Source organism: Poecilia reticulata, chromosome 8 (genome assembly GCF_904066995.2).
Source record: "Poecilia reticulata chromosome 8, P_reticulata-male-v2, whole genome shotgun sequence".
NCBI lineage: Eukaryota > Metazoa > Chordata > Actinopteri > Cyprinodontiformes > Poeciliidae > Poecilia > Poecilia reticulata.
Genome location: NC_088837.1, coordinates 7,676,926 through 7,696,808, shown reverse-complemented (window position 1 = coordinate 7,696,808; position 19,883 = coordinate 7,676,926). Strand labels below are relative to the sequence as shown.

The 19,883-nt window shown below is 40.6% G+C and overlaps 2 protein-coding genes across 3 annotated transcripts in view; both read right to left on the bottom strand.

The window, feature by feature from the left end:
- Positions 1–304: 304 nt before the first annotated feature.
- Positions 305–11,038, bottom strand: chst12a (carbohydrate (chondroitin 4) sulfotransferase 12a). Its single transcript, XM_008415597.3, has 5 exons — positions 10,918–11,038; positions 6,732–7,380; positions 5,227–5,379; positions 4,959–5,138; positions 305–3,685 (listed from the first exon to the last, which is right to left on the bottom strand). The coding sequence occupies exons 2-5, from the start codon at positions 7,095–7,097 to the stop codon at positions 3,137–3,139; spliced, it is 1,248 nt and encodes a 415-aa protein (XP_008413819.1). The 5' UTR covers positions 7,098–7,380; positions 10,918–11,038; the 3' UTR covers positions 305–3,136.
- Positions 11,039–13,838: 2,800 nt separating this feature from the next.
- card11 (caspase recruitment domain family, member 11) overlaps positions 13,839–19,883 on the bottom strand; it is a 37,027-nt gene continuing 30,982 nt past the window's right edge. For both annotated transcript variants that reach the window (XM_081609772.1, XM_081609771.1), the window contains exons 22-25: positions 17,367–17,549; positions 16,589–16,710; positions 14,681–14,796; positions 13,839–14,246 (exon numbers count right to left, since the gene is read on the bottom strand). In XM_081609772.1, coding sequence (XP_081465898.1) covers positions 13,973–14,246; positions 14,681–14,796; positions 16,589–16,710; positions 17,367–17,549 — 695 coding nt within the window. In that variant the 3' untranslated portion in view covers positions 13,839–13,972. The remainder of the gene's footprint in view (positions 14,247–14,680; positions 14,797–16,588; positions 16,711–17,366; positions 17,550–19,883) is intronic.

Sequence of the window (19,883 nt, the reverse complement as noted above, 5' to 3'; positions counted from 1 at the left end):
TGACCTCTAGATGGCAGCAAAGCCCCGCTAATTAGCATTTAGTGTGTTTTACTACTGGAATGTTTTAGAGAAAAAATCACGTCCAGGAGCCAGCAGACCCAAGGCCGGAGTAGCTTAACATGTGATAAATGTAGATTTTAACATAGTAGACAAAGCAGACATAGTGAGAACCTAGAAGTCTGTCTGTGTAATAGTATGTCCTATTGTGCTTCATGTTTGTTGTAGGACTTAAAATGGGGGTCGTAGCTCGTTTCTGTAGCTTTAATTAGTGATGTTGAGTTCTCATTTGGATAAAACAGCCCACTCATATCCATTTGTTTTATTTGAATCATAAATAAATTCCTTTTTTGACTTGCAAACATTTTTGTTTTGTTTTTTTCCCCTTTGCCCATTGACAGAAAGAAAAATCAAAAGTCGGAATTTTACACAGGAAACGTCAACAAAGATTAATAGAAAAGGAAAGGTATGAAAATACAACAGGACTTACAGTACAAACACAGCAGAGGTGGACTATATCCACACCCACATCATATGGCCACAAGATGAAGACAAAACTTCCCCTCCGCCCCGTAAACAATTCTGCATAAAGATCAGATTTAAAAATAAAAACATTAACAAACAAACACCAACACGTCTGTGTCTATCACAACAATGAAGAGTCTGAACATCAGCGACATCCAGCATGGAGTGTGACACTATGAACACCAGCACAATGAAGGAGAATCCAAACAAACGGAGAGATTTATAGCAAAGTCCCACGTTAACAGTTCAGCCAAAAGGCTTTGTTTTTCTTTTGGTCCCTAAATACAGTTGAAATCAACACGCAGGATATCAAATATTCCTTTTTGTGAGTCTGTGATCTTAGTAAAAATCAAGTCCTATAAAAATACTTTTTTTTTAAGCTGTGTAAACTTTTAGCAACCAAAGGCACTGTCTTTTCCTCACTTTCATCACCTAAACCCATCGATTTATCAAGACCATAACTAGCCTCACATATTTCCTTTTAACACTATTCATGTTGAACCAGCTTTCAGCTGTGGAGGAGTTCATCAAAGCTCAAAGTAATGCTACAAAAACAATGCAATGCACCACATAATAAACGCAGAATTTACCCCTAAACATGTGGATGCCATGTTTAGGGGTAAATGACAGCATGTAGTTGCAGTCTGCAGGAAAGCGACGGGTACGTCGCTCGTTCTCCATTTTTGTTATTTTCCTTTCTTCTTACCGTAATGTTTATGTTTGGTTTGCTACCAATATGAAGCTTCTAAAAAGTTACAATCTTAAAACCATCAGACCGTTTCTACGTCTTAAAGTCCTTCTCAGAGAAAGTATTTGAAGCATAAAGTAATGCTCCACTCCCCCTGCCCCACATGCTGCTGCACACTGCTGGTCAGCTGGCTGAAAGAATGCTACACCTTCCCATTGATTACAAAAAGACAGAAACTAAAGGTAGCCCTCCATCTTCTTTGTTAAGCGTCATTAAACACATGTATTTCAAATAAAAGTTGATCATGTTGCATTTTTTTTAAAGAAAGAGTTAACCATGTGGAAACGACATAATCTGTCATTTTATTTGCTTTAGCATAAACTCTTATCGGTGTGGAGGTATAACAAGGCTTACAAAGTTACAGCCTTAAAACTGCAAGGGTTTTCTTCCACATTTTGGCTTCAAAAGCATTGCATCGCTGCTCCTGCCGGTCAGGAGGCTGAAACACGGCCACCACACTTCTCCCTTGCTTCAGTTGGGAAAAATACATCCAGACCTGGTGTGAAACTAAAGGTAGTGCTGCTTTAAGACGACTGACTGAACACTAGAAAGGGAAGGTGTGAGCAATGAGCACAGCTAAATTCAGCGGTTGGATTTCTGTGTAGATTTCTGCTACTTTTTCCACCTACATTATAGGCAGCATAATTGAAAGTGTAATAATAAATATGCTATTTTCTGTGAAATTAAAGAGATCCTGTGATTAGTTTTTGTTTTTCTTTTGTGTTAGTACCATAATACTGATATTTTTACTCAAGGTTTTCATACCTTAAGAGTCTCTTAACTGCACTTTTCTCATTTTGTACCCACTTTCACATGTACTTTTGTATAATCGTCTAAATTACTACGTTGTATTCATGATCTGCTGTGTTTAAGTGGCTCTAATAAAGCTTAGAGCGCCCACAGAGTCATTTTGGTAAAAGTAAGTTAAATCTACATGATTCTATGAAATACTAATTTTACCAAGGGATGTAAACTTTCAAGCAATTATGAATAATCTAGCGAGATGGTTTGTTTTAAGGTCGTGAAATCATGACGGCGTGAGTTAACCCAGACCTGTCTGAAAAGAAAAGAAAAAGCAAAGACACAAATGAGAGATTTTCCTTTGAAAAAGATTTTTGAAAAACAAGCAGAGGCACATCTGTGCATTAGTAACCGTAAGAATATGTCTGAGACAAGCCGAGACAAACCCAGGTCACCAGCTGCCTGCCGCTGTGCTTCCTTATGCTGAGGCTACATTGTGGCAACTGGCTTTAAAACTAGCCAGACGCCAGCAGCTGTACTGAGTTTACAGCACGTATTTTGCACGCAGAACCTTGTATAACCGATATAAATTAATCAGCTCGGCTTCAATGCACAAAAACATACTCTTAAAGTGTGGATACGAGGTAAAAAAACCCTAACTTACTTCAACATAAAATCCCTTTCATGCTTAAAAACATTGCACTTTAAACAATGTGACATAAACCAGCTAACTACTGATAGTGCAGTGATAATTCAAGATAATCTAGCAACACCAAAAAAATAATCTAATTGCGTGCAATCACAACCAAAACGGTCTCTGTGCATCGTTTTGTTTTTTAAACAGAGTGCTACCAAAGTGTGTGGATTTAGTCACAAAAGTGGGCACAGACGGCATCACATAAAAACATGGAGGTTAAAGTCCCTAAAGAGGGCAGAGGGACACACACCTGAATGTAACTGCATGCTTCTTCTGTGACTTAATGAGGCAGAAATGACGCCATGAGTGTTTCTAATCATGTGCACATTCAGTCCAGCAAAGACACGGCGCCTCTCGCTGGCCGTTGGGGCTGCGGCGCCCGCTCTTGTGATTTTAAAAACTACATTTTGCCCTTGCGTTTGCGCAAATCACTCGTTGAGGATGGACTCTGGCCTGTCGTAACCAAAAAGCCGGAAGTCGGGCTCGTAGAGCTTGTAGAGCTGCCGGCGTGCCTCCACAGGCACCGGACCGAACCAGTCCGTCTCCCAGCTGCTCGCCGTCAGGTTCCTCTGCGAGGTGGGGAACTCCACCACGTTGTCCACCCGCAGCAGGCGCAGCAGGTGCTCGGCGTCCTCCTCCGCCGTTTCCAGGTGGCCCACGAAGTCGTACTGGATCTGGCACGGGTGGCAGAGGCGGTACACCTGCCGCCAGTGCTCGTTGAAGGGCATGTCCTTCTCGGTCTGCGGGTCCAAGAGGTACTGGGTGAAGTGGGAGAAGGACGGGCGGGCGCCCAGAGTGAAGGCCTCGTCCACGGAGGCCGGAGGCGTGGGCTGGTTGGCGTAGCGGCGCAGCATGACTTGTGCAAAGCGCCGGTAGAAGTCCTCGTTGCGCATCTCGAATTTGTTCCTGTAGGCGGAGATGAGGCGCACAAACGGGTCCCGCACAAACAGGAACTTGGTGTATTTCTTCAGCTTCACCTGCCAAAGTTAGTTCCAGCATTATTTTAAAATACACCAGAAAAATATATATCAAGGCATATTTCATTTTAGAGCAAAAAATTCTCAATAGTCAGGAGGAAAGTAATTTACTATGACCTGATTTGATGTTTTTAACGCAGCCTTTGATAGGAGGCCTTGATATAACAGAATATGCACAACCTTATAAGGAGAGATTTTATATCTGCAACAACAGATACCTACTACTGAGAACAAAAAACAGACCTTTCTTTATGAAACATGTTGAATGGATGCTAGCTCTTCATATTGGGAATACATTAATGGAGTGAGCGCTCTTACCTCCCCCAAGATCCTCTAAACATCGTGTGATTTATGAGAGTCAATAGGAAGAATCTCTCCTCGTCCACAGAAAGAATACTTCAGTTCAAAACGCTTGTTGGCCCACGTGATTGAAACGATTAATCGGATAAATCGTGATTATTTAATCGCCAACTAATTTAGTAGTCAATTAATTAACTAGAGCTTTCAGACTCAAAAGAGGGCATTTGTTGAAACAACAAAATATTCAGAGAAGTAGTAAAGCAAAACTGTACAAAATACATACATTTTGAATTTAAGGTATCTACACAGGTTCTACTAAGAACTCCTCAAATGACAGTTTTGGCTTCATCTGACTCAAATTCTGTAAAAAACTAAAATAAATAAAAATCTCCTCTTGCAGTTATTAATTGTTTAATCAACCAATTAGAAAACCCTTTTCACTTTATTCATGTGAAGTCGAGCAGAAGGGACTGAGTTTTCCACATGTAGATCCTGCAGATACATCCTCTACAGCAAATTATCATGAGTTCACTAAAGGATTTTAGGCAAGAAAATTTTTATTTTCTTGCTTAAAAAAGGAATGCATTGTTTATTTCCATGCTTTAATTTATTCCTAAAATTGCATAAAACAGGCTAAGATTAAAAATGTTCAAATTATTTTATTCGATTAATCAGTTAATTGTCAGAATAATAAATAGATTAATTTATAACTGGAATAATCGTTAATCACAGCACCGGTATTAAACAAAATCTTGGCTTCAAGTGAAGGAACGACTTGAAGCTGTGAATCGAGGATGCAACAAAGTTCAGGCGACGATGGACGGATCTAGTGGAGAGTTAACAGCCAGACCACTGTGTTCACGACGTTTAGATGTTGGCTGTGCTGAAGCGTCTACTTTCTCAAGTAGGAAAACACATTGTGATCATAACACAGTCATGAAGTTAAGTTTTAACAGTATTATTCAGAACTGACCTTCATGAGGTGCTTTGCGAACTTGCCGTAGCGCTTCCAGAACTTGTTGAAGGTAAAGTGCATGCTGCTGTTGTGGACCAGGTCCCTGGGGATGGCCAGAGGGTCTCTCTGAGGAGCGCCATCCTGCTGCAGGCTCTCACTCAGGACGATCATGATGCGCTTCCAGTTGCTGCACGCTACCTGAAGTTACATTCACAGCAGAGAAACAGATCAACCTGATGTTAGAAATGTGACAAAATGCACAAAACTGGCTAACCACGATGCGTACCTTGGGAACATAGCAGTAGATAATGCCGTGTCTGTCATCCACAATGAGATGATCCAGCTCTTTGTTAGGAATGTCATCAAACGAACGGTTTTTGCCCGGAAACGAAACGCTGTCGTTGGCGCAGACCTCCTGGAGAAACCGTCGCCTCTTTTCCTGATTATTCCATTTCGAGAAACAATTACGCGATAAATATCACATGTTGGTCTTACACTGATGACAAGAGCCAAGCATCAAAATTAAACGCATTCAAAACAAGTGTTTTTATTAGAGGTGAACCGACTGCAGTTTTCTGGCTGATCACAGATCTTTTAAAAGTTTGACCTGTCGATTCTGACCAATAGCAATTTCTTTTGTTGGAAAAATCACTAAATATAGCGAAAAAGTTGCTAAGTTAACCTTTGTGGAGATAGATAAGATCAGTGGAAAAGATCAGTTTAACATGTTAGTATCGGCAGATCATCCAACATTAAAGAAATCAGGACTGATTTATATACAAATAATTGAATTAATTGTGATTAATCAATTATTAAAATATTTGTCAACTAATTATCAATCGATTAATCGTTAATTGCAGTATACAGACTCAAAAAAGGCTATTTTTGGAGCGCACACATTTTGTATTTAAGATAAAATCATGTTTGTCTGTAAATATGTTTCACCCAAAACTCCTCCAGTGGCTTCACCTGGTTCAAATTCGAGGATGCAACAAAGTTCAGGCGACGATGGCGTCAATAGGCATCTGGTTGCCTATTGAATTTTAGGCAACTAGATGTTTTCTTTATTTAAAAAATGAATTATATCTTGTAATGTATTACTATTTGATTACTGTATAAAAGAAAGAATTAGTAGTTAAATAAAAAATCTGAAGAATGTGCCAATTTTTGTATCCGCCTAATACATTAAACTTCAGAAGAATCGATAGAATAATCAATCACCAGAAATAATTGTCAATTGTAGCAATAGACTTATCAATGCACTCCTCATATTTATTGGATGCTTTTCTCACTTCAGCAGAAAACATCCCCACATCCATTTCAGGATGAATAATTGAGTGTTTATTTGCACAAAAAGCACCATGGCAACTTCTTGTAGCAAAAAAAAAAGGTGAGAAAGGAAAGTCTTTATGAATTGACCTTGTGGGCCGAGACGTTTCTACTATCTGAGTTTGACAGCAGAAAATTCCTGCTATAAATACTGTGACTAAAACATGTACGACTTAGTATTACTACTTATCAAAACAAAAACTGGAATTTATGATGGAAAATTCTGTTAAAAAGAAAAAATGTCTCCTATTAAACATCTTTCGGTATTCAATTATTAATCGGTTAAACTAAAAAAAAAACTCAACAGATTAGCTGTGATCCAATTAATCATTAGAATAATCGATTAGTAAAATTCTCATTAGTTGCAGCCCTAACAACTTTAGTCATGATTAGGTCACGGTTTGTCTGACCCTCTTATCCGCCTCTTTCCGTCTAAAGCTGCCTACCAACACCTCAGCTCACCTGTCTCTCCCGCAGCTCCGCGGCAACCGGCGTCAGGTGAATCTTCCACTCCCTCCGGGGGATGTAGCGCTCCTCTGACTTCTCCGACTGGTTGCTGGAGTCCACCGGCACCGTGTCCGTGGGCTCCCCGGTTCCCGGCTCCAGGAACTGGTTAACGAAGGCGTCGATGTCGGACAGGAAGGACGGGGTCCGGGTGGTGTGGGGCTTCGGCTGGGGCGGCGGGTGGGGGACCTTGGGGCCCGGGGACACCGGGGTGTGCAGGTAGAGGTGGGCGGCTCCCACGTCGTCCCAGTAGATGATGATGAGGAGGATCATGAAAGCCGAGCCCAGAACCACGAAAATGCGGAACATCCTCGATGTTCCCATAGTGACCGCTGCTTGCTACAGAGTCACCATAGCAACAGACTTATGATTTTGCAGGGCGTCTGCGCGGCGTTGCCATGGCAGCATATTATAACTGACACCTGCGTGTTTTCTCATGCATGCACCGGGGGGAAAAGGGAGAACGTGGAGACTCGGTTTTGCTGCGAGACTAAAAACAAACCAGAAGCTCCAGGCGGGCGCGGTTAGAGACGCAGCGGCTTCAGAGGAGTCTGGGGTCAGATCGGGCCAAACATGACGGCAGGACTGGAGCCGGCCCGTCAACGACCTGTGGAGAAACGAACACAAAACACATGTTGGCACTCTTTAGTAAAAGCATCCAACAGATGACGACGAATCCTATTAAATCACATCTGAATTGTGTTCTTTGTCTCTTTTTGAAAACAACAAAAAGTCAAGGTCACACAAATCACAGCAACACCATCTAATTTTTTCTGGTGAAAGATATGAGCAAACTGAGAGATTTTTTTTCAAAGATAATTTTAGATGGCTTCATCAGATTTTAGATTTAAGCAAAACAAGCAGGCCTGTCCCAATAAATTGTCCCAGAAGTTATTGCAATAAAAGATAATATTGTTGCTTTGAGACAATTTTCAAAAAATATAGTGGTAAAGGCATTGTACTGCAAGAACACATTCCCAAAGATTGATCTTTTTTTTAATTTAGTCTACATTTAATACTGGAAATTGAAGACATTTTAAATATCCAAAATAAACAAATAAAATTAAATATGAAGTATTTGTAAACAAAAGTGTCCTTCAAAAAACAAAGGAATTGTTAAGACCAAAACACCAGATTGAAAACTTTTATCACCCGCTTTTTGGAAGAAAGAGAAAAACAATAAATTATGCAAATGAATATTATTGAACTCGTTTTAATTTATCATGCCATTAACTGATTTATTGTTTATTGTGACAGGCCTATTAATGAAATGTTTCTTCTTTTTTTTATGCTTTGCTTGTTGTAATTGGTGTTTAAATAAAACCTGCCAAGAGATGCTAAAGTTGATTTGACTTAGAATACATTATTTTGATTTTATTACAAATTATTTCAAGTTATATACAGTTAAAACCAAACGCTTACATACAGTAAATAAAAAGACACACATTTTTTTCCTTCCTCACTGCCTGAAGTTATGAAACAAAGTTTGAGGAAGTCTCGGGCGTGATTTATGGTAAGGCCTGTGCTGAATTTAGCATTCTGGCCCCACACCGCTTCCCAGCAGCAAGATCACAAACGTTTGTCAGATATTTTCAGGTCGAGGAGACTCGGCATACCAAAGAGGGATACGCTGAAGCCCGCAGCAGTGTTTGCTTTAAATGCCACGCCCTCCTCAGATAATAAAAGTGCCACTGTGAGCCACCCTTGAAGGGAGAGGCGGTTATAAAACGCTCCGCAGCCTAACCTCGGCGCACGCTGCATGAGGGAGACACACAGATGCTCACTGTGCTCGTGCGCTAATTAGCTTGGAAGGTTCTGAAGTGGAGGCAGTGTCTGTTCCGTCCCCGAGTCGCATTTCCTGCATCTCGGGGATAATTGGGCTCCAGTCTTCTATACTTCTCCTTCCTGTTAGGATCAAAAGTCACGGAGCGTCATTTTCTCCCCCCCCCCCTCACTTCTAAACTTGGAGCTGCAATGCATCATGTTTCTGTACCTCCTCTTCCCCTGAAGCGAAGAGGCAATTATTGACATGGAAACGTCTGTTAGGAGGCAGCAGACATCTCTCCTCTTCCTCCCTACAGACATTTCAGCTGCTGTCTTACTACATCGTGTTGTATTTATCATTGCCGTCGGCAACAACACAAGTGCTTCGGTGCAGTTTGCATTTCATAGACTAGTGGTGCATCAAATAACTCGTGCTGGGTCAAAGGCTGCCCATTTTCCTTTGACCGGCTCGGACCAGGCAGGTCAAGTTCTGACAAATCCAAGTTTATTCTCAGTTTTTCCTGTTTAAAACTTGAATAATTCCGTATTTCTAGCCGTCGAATGCATTAAGAAAACAATTTATTCTGAATTTAGTAAAAAGATAAGGGTTACAGATTTACGCCTGTACTGCATAAGTGGGGATAGCTGCAGTAATCCCACTATTTTTCTGTTTTATTCAATTACCTCCATCAAGAAACTGCATTTTTTTTTCTCCTTTTATGCCAGACATTTATTACATTTAACTGCTTAATTAAAAACCAAGCTTACACCAGTGAGTCTGTTTGAGGTGATTTTCTGAGTTTTCAAAAGGAAATCCAGCAAGAACACCCACTGAAGCTGGAGTGTTTGTAAAAATCTTTCCGTTTTGAAGTCACATCGAGTGAAACTCAGATAAATGTTGGCATCAAATTCATCCATAAGTGGTATAATAATGTGGACGCCTCCATTTTCTGAATTACTCAACCACTATCAAAGACGGTGAAGCAAATGTATTTCCCCTTTTTTATGTGTTTTCAGTCCAGGGTTTCCCCCAGTGTATTATAAGCCTGGCGGGCCACCAGGCCTTACTTGCCCACCCACCAGGCTAAGCATCATTTATTTAAGTTAAATGGGTTTTTTTTATTCTCCTGTAATGGTGATAGTAAAGACAGATTAAGCTACGTTTATAGTTGACGCATTGATGGGCTTCACACACACTGCCTGCTCCTGCACCTCTGAATTTGTGTATCTTTTAACATTTTTAACACAAAAATATGGTGCACCAGTTGTTGGCTGCCCTAGAATCCAAACCCCTGGGCTCAAAAAAGAAAAGAAAAAAAAGAGAGGAAAATTTGAATCAGCAAGGAAAAGCAGGTTTAAATTAGGTCACAATAACTGACCAACTAGGTTTAAAAACATTCAGTGATTTGAATTAGAGTTGGACAATATATCAAATTGCATTTCAGTTTCATTGTGTGACATTTTAATAGGAAAGCACTGTTTGAATGTGTTATTTATAAGGATGTAATAACATTTAAGGGGGCATGGATTCAAACTCTGCATGTTATTAACAACTTTAGTTGGTTGGATGGATTTTTACTGTCTTTAAAATCCAGAACAGTGGTGGAAAACAGAGACTATTGTTAACCATGTTGCAATAGTCATCAATAATATTAAAATGTATTTTTTTTTTTTTTACATTAGGATTAATCCAAATGAAGTTTTTGTGATGATTTCTGCTACTGTTATGAATGTGGATCCATAACACTATATTAAAAGAGATTTAAAAAGCATTATGGTTAGTTTTGTGTTTTAATTATTCCAAACTGATTAGAGAATCAGAGTAATTTAATTTCCCACCATATATTTTCAAACAGCTTGAACTTTGAGGTCGTGCCATTGACCTTAGTTGATGTCTTTATGAATTTAATTTCCCACCACGTCGCCCCCGTCTGTAACCTGCAGCTCCAGCCCAAACGGGAGCCTGGGCTGACCGCTCGGCTCATATGAATCCCTCCGTCCAGTCCGCAGCAGCCCTCAGCGGGTGCCAGACCGGACACAATGCTACCTTTGACGGACGAGCAGCGCCGCGGGAAGAGACTGTTCTCTCACGCCGGGAGCCCTCAAACCCCAACCCGCCCGGGACTCGCTCGGTTACAGCGTCGTGTGCGGTGCATTTAGGCGAACATGTATGACAAGTGGGTAAAGAAAACACCGAGTTTCAGTGGTCACGCTGGGTTTGTCACGCTGTCAGTGTGCCTAACGGTCAAACAAGTCCAAAGCACTGGGGCCAAGGTGTATGCAGGAGGAATGAGCAATAAAACCTTACAATATTTAGTATTATGGTCATATTTTATGTAAAAAAAAAGAACAAAGACATGTAAGAACTACGCGTCCTCACCTCTCTTCTCCCTTTCTGCTCCTCTGGTCTCGTTAGCTGAGCCTGCCCTGTCGGCGCTCCGTGTGATGAGAGCCGCTGTTTTTTCCGTGGGAGATGGAGCGGGATCTCAGGGCGAAACACCGCGAGAGTTTGGTAGCCTGAGGTTTCTGCAACGTGAGCTCGTGAGGGGGAGATAAATTCACTTTTCTGGGTCAGCTCCAACATGACATTTTTCTGATCCGGGATGATTCACGTATTCCCATCCTTCCCACGGGAACAGATGGTTAAAAATAACTTTAAAAACCTGACTGCAACATTAAATGTAAAAAAAAAAATTAAATTAACAAGAACGAGAGAAAAATAATAAACAGTTTATTACAGTTAATCACTGTGACAATCGTTATCTTGATTAGGTGATACTGATGACAGTTAGCTGATTAATGTTGTAACCTAATCTGTGTGGGATCAGACATTGTAAAAAACAATGCTTAGTGTAATCTCTTTTTTTCTTAGCAGCTGGCTGAATTCCTTACACACACTGATAGTTTTACAACACAGAGGGGGAGGTAGTGCACCGAATTTAGCTTTTCTGCTCCATATACCTGATAGGAGCCGCACTGGGAATATTTTCCCACATATTTTTCATGCATGTACGATTATTTGGCTTTCTTGGAAAATATGGTCCTCAAAATTCCCACTTTTCCCTCTAGAAAACCAAAATAAACACTTTTGATGCTTTTTAAAAATGCTTTTCTTCATGTTTTACTCATTAAATCATAAAGATAGATATCAACAATAATGTGTCTTCTAGGTAGAAGTTTGGACAGCCTTCCTCCTCGTGTTAAGATGTCGCTATTAATCTTCAGTTACGAGTTTGCACTGCTCCTTAGATGATATATGAGGGTTTTCTTGCATGCGCTGCATGCTTCAAGTTACTCTACAGATCTGGGATTTGACTCAGTCCAACAATTTCAATTGCCTAGTTTTCAGTCAGTCCCTCGTGAATTTATTGGTATTTTTGAGATCGTTTTTATGTTGTCGGATCCAGTTCTGCTTCAGCAATATTTCCTTTACAAATAAGTTGCAGGATTTCTGAGCTTCTCACCAATCTGACAGTGTTGCAACTTCAACAGCACTCCTTTCACTCATCCGCTCAAAAAGGCTTCCTATTTGTAGCTTGTCTGCGTTAAAATTAGTCAAGCAGTTAGTCAGAATTTTATCTTGAGGTATCCTGTAGTTGTTTAGGCACATGTAGTATTTTTTTTGTTTTCATTTATGTGTTAAGCTTGAAATGCCTTGACCATGACACGTGGTGGGAAAAAAAGACTTCTACTAAAGATAAATGCACCGTGTCCTTCAGATATTTATTCATAAAAGCTTCTGAAAACCCACATGATTTTCCTTCCACTGCAATCATGCAGTATTCTGTGTTGGTTTTGTCACATTGAGTCACCTACCTAGCTCTACACCACGATGTCACCAGGTGACTCTGAACCCATCCAATCACTGAATAGATGCTTAGAACAGATCAATGTGTGGATGTGCCAAAACTTTCTCCAGCTGAACATAAACAAAACTGAAGTTATTATATTTGGACCTAAAGAGGAGCGAACAAGAATCAATGCACAGCTTCAGTTATTACAGGTAAAACCCAGCGATCAGCCCGAAACCTGGGAGTAGTGATGGACTCTGACCTGAACCTTCAGAGCCACATTAAGACAGTCACAAAGTCGGCCTTCTATCACCTGAAGAACATCTCCAGGATTAGAGGACTGATGTCTCAGCACAATCTAGAGAAACTCATCCATGCGTTTATCTTTAGACGCATTGATTACTGCAACAGCGTCTTCACAGGTCTGACTAACAAATCAAACAGCTGCAGCTGATCCAGAACGCTGTGGCTCGCGTTCTCACTAAAACCAGGAAGATCGAGCACATAACACCACTTTTAAAGTCCCTACACTTGCTCCCTGTAGCTCAGAGAATAGACTTTAAAATACTGATGTTAGTTTATAAATCACTTAACAGTTTAGCACCACAATACATTAAAGATCTGTTATTGCTGTACCAACCGTCTAGACCCCTCAGATCTTCTGGTTCTACTCTGCTTCCCCAGAACGAGGAGAAGCAGCTTTCAGCTTCTACGCGCCACAGATTTGGAACAAACTTCCAGAAAACTGTAAAACAGCTGAAACACTGGGTGCCTTTAGATCTCAACTTAAAACCCACCTGTTTAGAGTTGCTTATGGCTAAAATAGGGTTAGAGTGCGGGTTTTGATGTCTTCCATGTTTTTAATATTTTTATCTTTACTTTTCATCTATTTATTAATGTCACATACTGTTTTTATTTTTTCTTTAATTATGTTAAGCACCTTGAAATGCCTTGCTGCTGAAATGTGCTATACAAATAAAATTTGATTGATTGATTGAGTCCCAATAAAAAACACTGAAGTATGTGGTTTTAATGTCATAGAAAGTGAAATGCAGTCAAATTCAATAAAATAGAATATGCACTCGTCTTTTAGATTAAAATTGGCTTTTGAAAATAACAATATCTAAGCAGGTATTAAACATACTTAACCATAAGCCCACATTTCTGCATTTAAAATGTTTTATCATTGTGTTTTCATTACTTGTAAGCATAAAATCCTCATAAAAGAAAAAGAAAATGCTTGAATGAGTCACTCTGTGTAATTAATCTATATAATGTGTTTCACTAAATTACTGAGGTAATTTAACTTTTCAATAATATTCTAATTTGTGGAATATGACTGGTTTTCAGTTTAACTGTTGCTTCTGTAATGACCAAACCTCGCCACTAGATGGCAGTTTAATCTTGGTTAAAATCTACCATCAAACCCAAGCGCTGCTTAAAAAAACATTTGCCTGCAGCACATCCTGTGTCAGATGTTGGGTTTTTTTTAAATAAGGAAATCTTCACATTAGGGGTTTTAAATTAGTTTATCTTTAGAAAATTGAAATACAATTTTACAAAATACATAATGCATTTGTTTGGGTCTCAAGGACGTGCCTCTTTGAGTCTGACTATAAATATAAAACGAGAGCTACAGTAGATTTACAAGTTTTGTGGTTTACTGCATTTAGCTACACACGTATTTAAATGTACAGACTGGTGCACAGGAGGCCACAGCAGGTCCTGCTCCACCCAGATCGTCTTCTTCTGCTCCTCCAAAATTCTGTCCTTGATGACCCTTATCAGGTCCTCCATCCCCGTCCAGGAGTCGGGCTCCAGGGTGGCGTACAGGCAAGGGATGGCCTCCAGCTCCTTCTCTTTCGCCCGACACAACCTCACAAAGTCCTCCTCCGACTCCACGCGCAGAGGCAGCTTCCTGTGTGGACAGGAAACAGGAAGGAAGCAGCATTGCGGTGGTGAGTGCGGTGATGTTTGGAACCCAGTGTCTCTGATGCCGAGATCGTGTAGAGCTGCAGCGGCCCGTCTAATTCAAAGACGTCACAGAATCCACCCAGAGACACGTCAGAATCTTTTTGTAATTTTACTTAGAAACAGCAGAAACCACGGAACAGACCTGACAGGCAGTGGTTATTTTTTATTGTTTTTTTTTTTTAGAAATGGTTGCCCATTTGTTTTATCTGCTTCATCTTTCCAGGTAGCTCAAAAAGAAAGCATGAAACAAAGTCGTCAGAGTGCGTTCTATCTAACCGCCAGCGTGGAAACATTAGCTCATTACAAGAACTGGCATGTGTTTGGATTTGGAAAAAAGAGGTTTCACTGCACAGGTGGAGCGTTTTGTGATCCACTCACCTTAGCTTCTTGACATTTTTCTCACAGATCTTGACATAAATGATAATGGGGTAGATTTCTTGCCGCAGAAGGTCCTTGACGCAGCTCAGCTCGGCCTCCAGCAGGCAGTGTTTACCCTGAAGATGGGTGGAGAGGAAACCAGGCTTGAAAACAAGTCTACAGGAGCGGTGGCAAACCACGTGCATTTAATGTGTCTGTAAATGTTAGGAGGTGCTGGTTCGCAGCTTTGTGCGTGAGGGTGTTGTAGTCTTCGCGCGCTGTACGTGTGAAAATTTGTGTTTTCTTTAACAGGAAGGCCAGCGAGGGAGCACAGCGCGCCGCGCCGTCAAGCCAGTCCTCCACTCTTGTGGTGAACCGACGCAGCCGTCGTAAAAGTCGCGCTGACGTTTAGGACCATTCCATGAAATAAGTACTAAGAAGTAATCTCTGTTCAATCAACCACAGCAGACCAAGTGTCTTGTTTGACATTTGTTCTGAAAGTCCCCTGTTCCTTCTTTTAAAAATGGGGAAAAGATATTTACAATAAAGAGCCTTTTGAGCAGCAGGACATCAACTAGAAGCTGATACGACTTGACCTCCAAATATGGCCCTGAGAAAGTTCATGGTGTTGGAGAAAGAAAGTCTGATTCTAAACTAAAAAAACAGATCAAATACCGTCCCAATTCCTTAAAGCCTTCAAAGTATCCATTTAGCTTAGTGTCAACTAGGAGTCTTCAAAACACAAACCAGCCTCCATGACACTTTTTGCATCACAGTGAGGGGCTAACATCCCTTTGGCTCCACATGGAAGTAAAATTTGAATAATTAATTAATTTAGACTGTCTCCTCTCTGAAGTTTCCTACATTTTTTAAAAAATTGTTTAATAAAAGAAAGTGATCGTAAGCTGTGGCCGTCAGTCGTTGTGACCTATCTCGTGGCCTATGGGTTTTCTTGGTTTACCGATTCAAAGAATCAAAGAAACTCCTGTTTATATCTGAAAAATGTTTACAACTTGCATAAATACCCAAGGTATTCTATCTTCCAAACACATCATTGATGTAAAAATATATTTTTATTACATAGTGTTTTATACAAGCCTGCCTGAAAACATTTAGTAATGACATTAACATGATTTTTGAATGGTTTCAACAATTCAAATTTAAGACTCCTTCAGACATTTTTAAGACCTTTAGCAAAGAAATGTATGAACTTCGTCCAGCCAAGTGGCGATAAATTTGCACTTATACATGACAGATGTAAAAAAAAAAAAAAAAAAAAAGTCCTGCAAGAAAAAAACAATACAAGGAATATCCATGATTAAATAGTTCTGCCAGGACAAAACGATTAACTACTCCTTGCTTTTATAAAGGGGAAATAATACGTACTTTCCAGGCACCTACCACTGGTAGTTACTTCAGTACTATCAAGTAACTATGCTACCTTCAATTGTTATAAAAATGCTGTATATCAAATATGACTTAAGAGAAATTTGACTTTGTAAATTAACACCTTGAAATTGGGTCTCTGTCTCTTTAAAAACTTCTGCTCGTTCTGAAACTCTTCCTGCAGGAAGTCATCACAGCATCGCTCCTATTAACCCTCTAACAACATTTTTACCAACGTTGCTCTGAGAAGCGGCTCCTATGACAAGCCCAGCTGATGCTCAGTTCCTCCAGGTGCTTGCTAATTGCTGCTGGCTAGTCTGAAGGAGCTTGATGGGGAAGTTGCGGGGGAGTGGTTGCCACGGGAGATTAAAGGATTTCTCAAACATGCATGAAAGAGAAGTATGTTTTTGATGAGGGAATAACGTTACAACATGTGTAAAGTCAATTTAGCATAATACTGCCTCTTTAAAGTCAGTTTAAGACATTTTAATAATCTCAACCTACTTCCTGAAGGCACCAAATGCAGATTGGGCAAACACCAACCTTGGCAGCAACGGCTTCGATGTTTTCCCGGGTGATGCATTCGAATGTGGCCTGCTTCTCCTTGTAGTGAATGAAGGGCTCCACGTTCTGTTTCAGATTAAACTCCTCCTTGGTTATGGTATCTGGACACGGAGAGCAAAACGAAAAGGCAAGGGGGAAACGTGAAATGTCATGTTAGTTTGTGGAGCTCTCAACGGGACACATTCACACCGAGCTCATTTGCTACGCCGCGGCACGGCATCATCTATCACAAGGAACAGAAACTTGAGGTTTTCGCCCTGGGGACTCTCCACGTCAGAAAGTCACAAAACAGACTCTTGACTTGCCAGATGTTCCACCTTCACCAATAACTTGCCTGACGCCCCCCACCCCTGTTGGGAAAAGGATGATTTCCCTCGGGACAGGGGCGCGAATTCTCTAAGGGCCAACAAGATTTTTTTTTTTTTTTTACAGTGAGGTGTCAGCGTGGCGTCTCAAATATCTGTGTCACTGTCACTGCAGTGCATCGTCACGCTGGTTATCAACTAGGCCATCTTCTGTGCTGCCCTTTTTTCTGTCTCTGGTTACGCTTCTTCACCTTTTCATCACAGTGCAGCACAACACACGAGTTAAATCCCCATGGTTGGCTTCTTTTTCTCTAGCATTCACCCACGCATCATACTGGCAGCAACACACTGGGATTACACCCAAAGTAGGGTAAAAAAAAAATCCTTTCACAGACAATGAAGTGACATTTCTTACAAAGACTCGTACTGCATGCTGTTTATCAGACACTAACCCGGTTTGCAGATGTTAAAGTCCATGGCTGCGCCCATGTTCAGTATTTTCTGGATGATGGTCTTGGCCAGTGCGGCCGGAGTGAAGAGAACCGGTCTTCGCCTTTGGGTCCGCTGAGGCGTGACGGGACTGTAAGGGATCAGGTTCAAGCTTCTGCTCAGTTCGTTGTCGGGGTCAGCAGCGTCTGCTCATAGACGACGCACAAGCACAAAAGAGAGAGGCGTGCAATGAAACACAATGTTTTTAGAAGGAAAAGCCGTTTGCAATCACAGTCTGCCTTTGCATCGTTTTGTGAAGCTGAGTAATTTTGTAGGACTCCAATAATTGTTGCTTGCAGACTTATAACGATAAAATAAATACTTCTTTTCTGCTACTTGAATTCAATTCTATTCAAATCGATTCCTAGCGTCAATTCACAGCATGTGTTGTCTCGAGGCACTTTGCAAAAAAAAAAAACTTCAATTCAATCACACGTACATTCCAATTGATCATACTTATCAATGAGTTAATTATTGAAAGTAGTTAAAACGTTTTTATCTAAGGATTGCATCAGGTTACTGACTTGTGGCAACTTTTCAGTGAACTTTTGAAATGACTTAAACTTGTTTCAATATTGGTTAAACATTTAAACAGTGATTTGACGTGTTAAACGCAAAATGCTCTGTCATTACTGGGGCAGTAAAGGACCGAGCGAGCACTTTTACTTTCCCCAAATATCTTCTTTTAAGGAAAAAATGGGAAAGTGACCAAAAACAGTCTCTTAGTTCGACACGTTTTATCTCAGTCTTATAAAATATTAGACTTGTCTACCTAATCCCGATGGAGGAAGACACAAACATAGTTCATGTAATGATAATGACAGACAGCTGGAGCTGATGCAGCAGGCGTAGCAACAAGGTGATGTTTGTGAGCATAAAGTTTTTCAGGATATAAAATGGGTAAGCAACCCATGTTACCATGCTTTTAGCTTTTTTGTGTGAGTATAAAAATATCCAAGCAGTGCTCTAACAACTGAAGTCACCAACTGCTCTCTCCAAATGTTCCTGCTGCATATTTGCTCGTGATCGTTCGCAGCAGCGATCTGATTCATGGCAGTATTTTACATCGCCTTCCACCCACTAATTAAAGTGACTTTTGAGACCCAAAACGAAAGTGAGAAAATTCACTGTGGACCCATTCAGAAAATTTAAATAGGACAACAGATGTTTTCCAGATACTAATGCAACACACAAACAAATATTCTGAACACAGACAAAATGAACATGTAGGGAAGTGAGACTTTCAGCTGCTTCCATTCACTGCTGCTCATATGAAATGAGCTATTGTAGAGAAACACTCGTTAGTATAAAAGCTAAGTCTTGGAATATCGCTGCTGGTCAGAATAGGAGCAAAAATCACAATGTAAATCTGGATACTGAGTTTTTCTCCCCATTGGTGGATAAAAAGGTAAACAACATACATAGTGTTTGCATGAGCTCTGTAAAGCCTGAAACAAGCAATGCTCTCAGATAACCTTTCTCCTGACTTCCTCTCTTCAATGGACAGATTGCTATTTTTGATCTTAGCCCTATAAACTCACATTCTGAGTTGAGTACATAGCCACCTACTTTTGTCTCAATGTGGCCATTGTGTTACGTGTTTGTGTGGGTTTTGTTGATCTTTCCACAACGCCGTCCCTCTCTGGCTGTTTTCCGCTCCTTGCTCTGCTGCCTCATGCCAGCTTTCTCTTTCATTGTCGCTTTTTAACATTTACAATGAATTTCTGCCATTTTGGGGCAATTGCTTTGAAACTAATCACAATAATCAAGCCTGAATCTGTCTTTGCAGACTGAAAGTCATGCTGCCATATTTAAATGTCTTATCATGAAAGCACCGTTCTCGTGCTTCACTGTTCGGTCTGGACATCCGTTCTGATCAGGATTGTCTTTTTAGGATTCATGATTGTATGTTCTTCCACAACATTTACAACTTTGCGTCAGATTTCTTGGATTAAAGAAACTGACTGCATAGAAAGTGTCATTCTTTTAACCCTCCTATTGTTGCAACCTCGTTTCAGAACTGGTTCAGAAGTGAGCTGTCTCTCTCTTTGTTCTTTTGCAGAAAAAGGCCTGCGCAGCTCTAACTGATGACACTATAGCTATTTTTACGCACCCTTTTTAATGTAGCTTTGTTCAGTCAGATTTTACGTAGGTGCCACCTCTTCCTGCTTCTCTCTCTACCTCAGTGAAAGCGCTTGATTGTTATTGTTTTTAATTCCTTCAATCTTTGGAACGGCAAACACTTATAACAACACTTCCAATCTGACGTTCAGTGAGTGCATTCGCTCACATTGTGTCCAAAACAGTGCTTTAAATGTAATTACCGTATTTTCCGGACTGTAGAGCGCACCTCACTATAAGCCGCATCTACAAAGTTTTTTTTTTAAACTGGAAACGTACATATATAAGCCGCACCGGGCTATAAGCCGCTGGCCACTCTCGGTTTTTAATAAATCTGCTGGATCCCTGCGTCTCCAATG